Raw genomic sequence first — 2215 nt, forward strand, 5'->3', positions numbered from 1 at the left:
TGTGTGTGTGTGTGTGTGTGTGTGTGTGTGTGTTATATATGAGTATATAGATTTGATTTAACCAGGTAGATCTCCCTTAAATTTAGATTTTTATGGGAGACTTTAAAGTGTCCCTTAAAAAAAGGAGATTTTAAGGTCTAATTATTTTACCTATACATATCTATTCCACTCAATTAATGTGTGATTTATTTATTTTCTATTATAAGTTTTATATCGTGATATAATTGTTACCGCCACTCATCATAATGTATATCGTGATATGAATTTTTTGCCATATCGCACATTCCTAACTTAAAAACTTATTTTTTTTATTTAAGGAGAAATTTCATGTCACCGTGTTGAAAGGGTAACAACGTGCTCTGTTACGTTATGCCCTTTTTCAGCAATAACATTAATTTTTCTTTAATACCTTTCAGGTCATCTGAACAGCTGATGAAGTTCTTCAGCTATTTTTTAAACTCCTGTTAACATATTATAATGTTAACGTGTTCATTGAATAATTTTTCTATGTTTATTACTGTGATTATTCTCACTTTAATAAAACTTCTCTTGAACATTCACCTCTGAGACTTTTTAATTCTTACTTCACCACAAGCCGTGAGCAGTGGATGGAACAATAAAATTAAATTAAATTGTTAAAATCWCTTAATAAATGGTACACAGATATTCTCACAAAGAATAACTCAACGCTGTAACTCAATGTTTTTTAATTCACAATTTTTTCTCATAAAACCTCTGATTTTGGACTCCAAACACCCCCAGCTTTGTTCCAGATGCCAGGAAAATGCATTCTCATGTTCTAAACTTATATTTTATTCTGGGAACCCCCTGAGACTGTGCATAAGTCTTCATCAGTCTCTGATATCCTTCAAAGCAGACAGAGTTTATAATCATTTTTTATGGTTTTGATTAGTAGTTCCTCAGACTTTCTGGAGGTCTTSTGTTACGATTGAGCTAGGTTGGTTTGAACCCCAAGATGCAGAACTGAATGAGGTGGCAAAAAAGTGATTTGTTAAAACAAAAACAAAGGTGCTGACGTGGCAGCAAACAAGAACAAGGGCTTTGGACAGGCAGAGATCTGACAAACACTGAAGACACTGAACAGAATATAAAGGGAAAACTAATGAGCTAAAACAAGAAACACCTGGGGAAGAAACATGAGGATCAGGTGTGAGTGGGCGGGGCTGGAGCACAGGCAGACAGGAGGAAGAAAACAGARGAGGAAAAGACAGAAAACTGGAACAAAACATTAACAAAGACACCAATCATAACATCTTGTAAAGCTTTTTCACCCATTTTCATTCCTATCTTTTGGCTGATCACATGGTACGCAGTGAATGAAAAAGCAGAAGGACTCAACAAGTCTTGAATATTATAAAAAGATGAGTGTTTTTGTCCTGTTACTAGAAACAGACTAGAGTAGTGTGTAGCAGACGTACGTGAAGTCTTGGAGGATGACACGAGCCGGTCTGAAAGGGACCTCCACAGTTTGAGTCTGGGTCAGTTTCCAGTTCAGGATGCTTTCYACATCAGAGCACTTCACTAGAAACTCATCACAGTTCCTGACAGCAGACTCCAACAGGACCCGGATGGAGAACGGCAGACGCTCTGAGGAACACAGAGACGGTTAAAACTCTGAATATAAACAACATATGGCAACATTTATTTTACAGCTGAAATAAAAGACAGTCGCTGTTACCATATCTTGGATCTCCAAGCTTGGTGAGGTTATAAAACCGTTGGTTTGCTTCTTTGGGGTCGAGAGGTTCAACAATATGTTGAAAAGGATTTTTCTCAGTTGCAGACATTATCTTCTATGTATGTAGAAATCTATATAAAAAATAAGCAATATATAAAAGAAAAAAACATTTTTAAAAAGCTGGATTAACACGGCATACTCTTTACAAGTATAGAAAAACAGACCACCTTCTTTCAAATCCAACCTCAGCTGTATAAAAACACACAACAGACCACCATGTTAGTAATTTTTAAATAAAAATGAAGTTAAAATGTTTCATCTGCTTCCACAGAGGTTCAGGATCAGGAGATAAATCACCTCTAAAAAAGGAAGAGTTGTGTCAGTTTGCTGCTCTGAGGCAAACAGGCGAGTGTAAACACAACGCCAAGTAGGAAAGACATCAGCAATTAAACGCAACTGTTGCTGCCCGTCAATCTGGGAAGGGTCAAAGGTCATTTTCAACCTATCCAGAGTCAA

At 36.5% G+C, this 2215-nt stretch overlaps 1 protein-coding gene across 1 annotated transcript in view; it reads right to left on the bottom strand.

Moving 5' to 3' along the window:
* aco1 (aconitase 1, soluble) overlaps positions 1–2215 on the bottom strand; it is a gene marked incomplete in the record, with an annotated part of 30955 nt that overhangs the window by 25052 nt on the left and 3688 nt on the right. The window contains 2 exon segments of the mRNA XM_014017465.1: positions 1440–1608; positions 1700–1830. Of these exon segments, the coding sequence (XP_013872919.1) occupies positions 1440–1608; positions 1700–1808 (278 nt within the window).

The sequence above is a fragment of the Austrofundulus limnaeus genome, unplaced genomic scaffold (genome assembly GCF_001266775.1).
Source record: "Austrofundulus limnaeus strain Quisiro unplaced genomic scaffold, Austrofundulus_limnaeus-1.0 Scaffold169, whole genome shotgun sequence".
Taxonomy (NCBI): domain Eukaryota; kingdom Metazoa; phylum Chordata; class Actinopteri; order Cyprinodontiformes; family Rivulidae; genus Austrofundulus; species Austrofundulus limnaeus.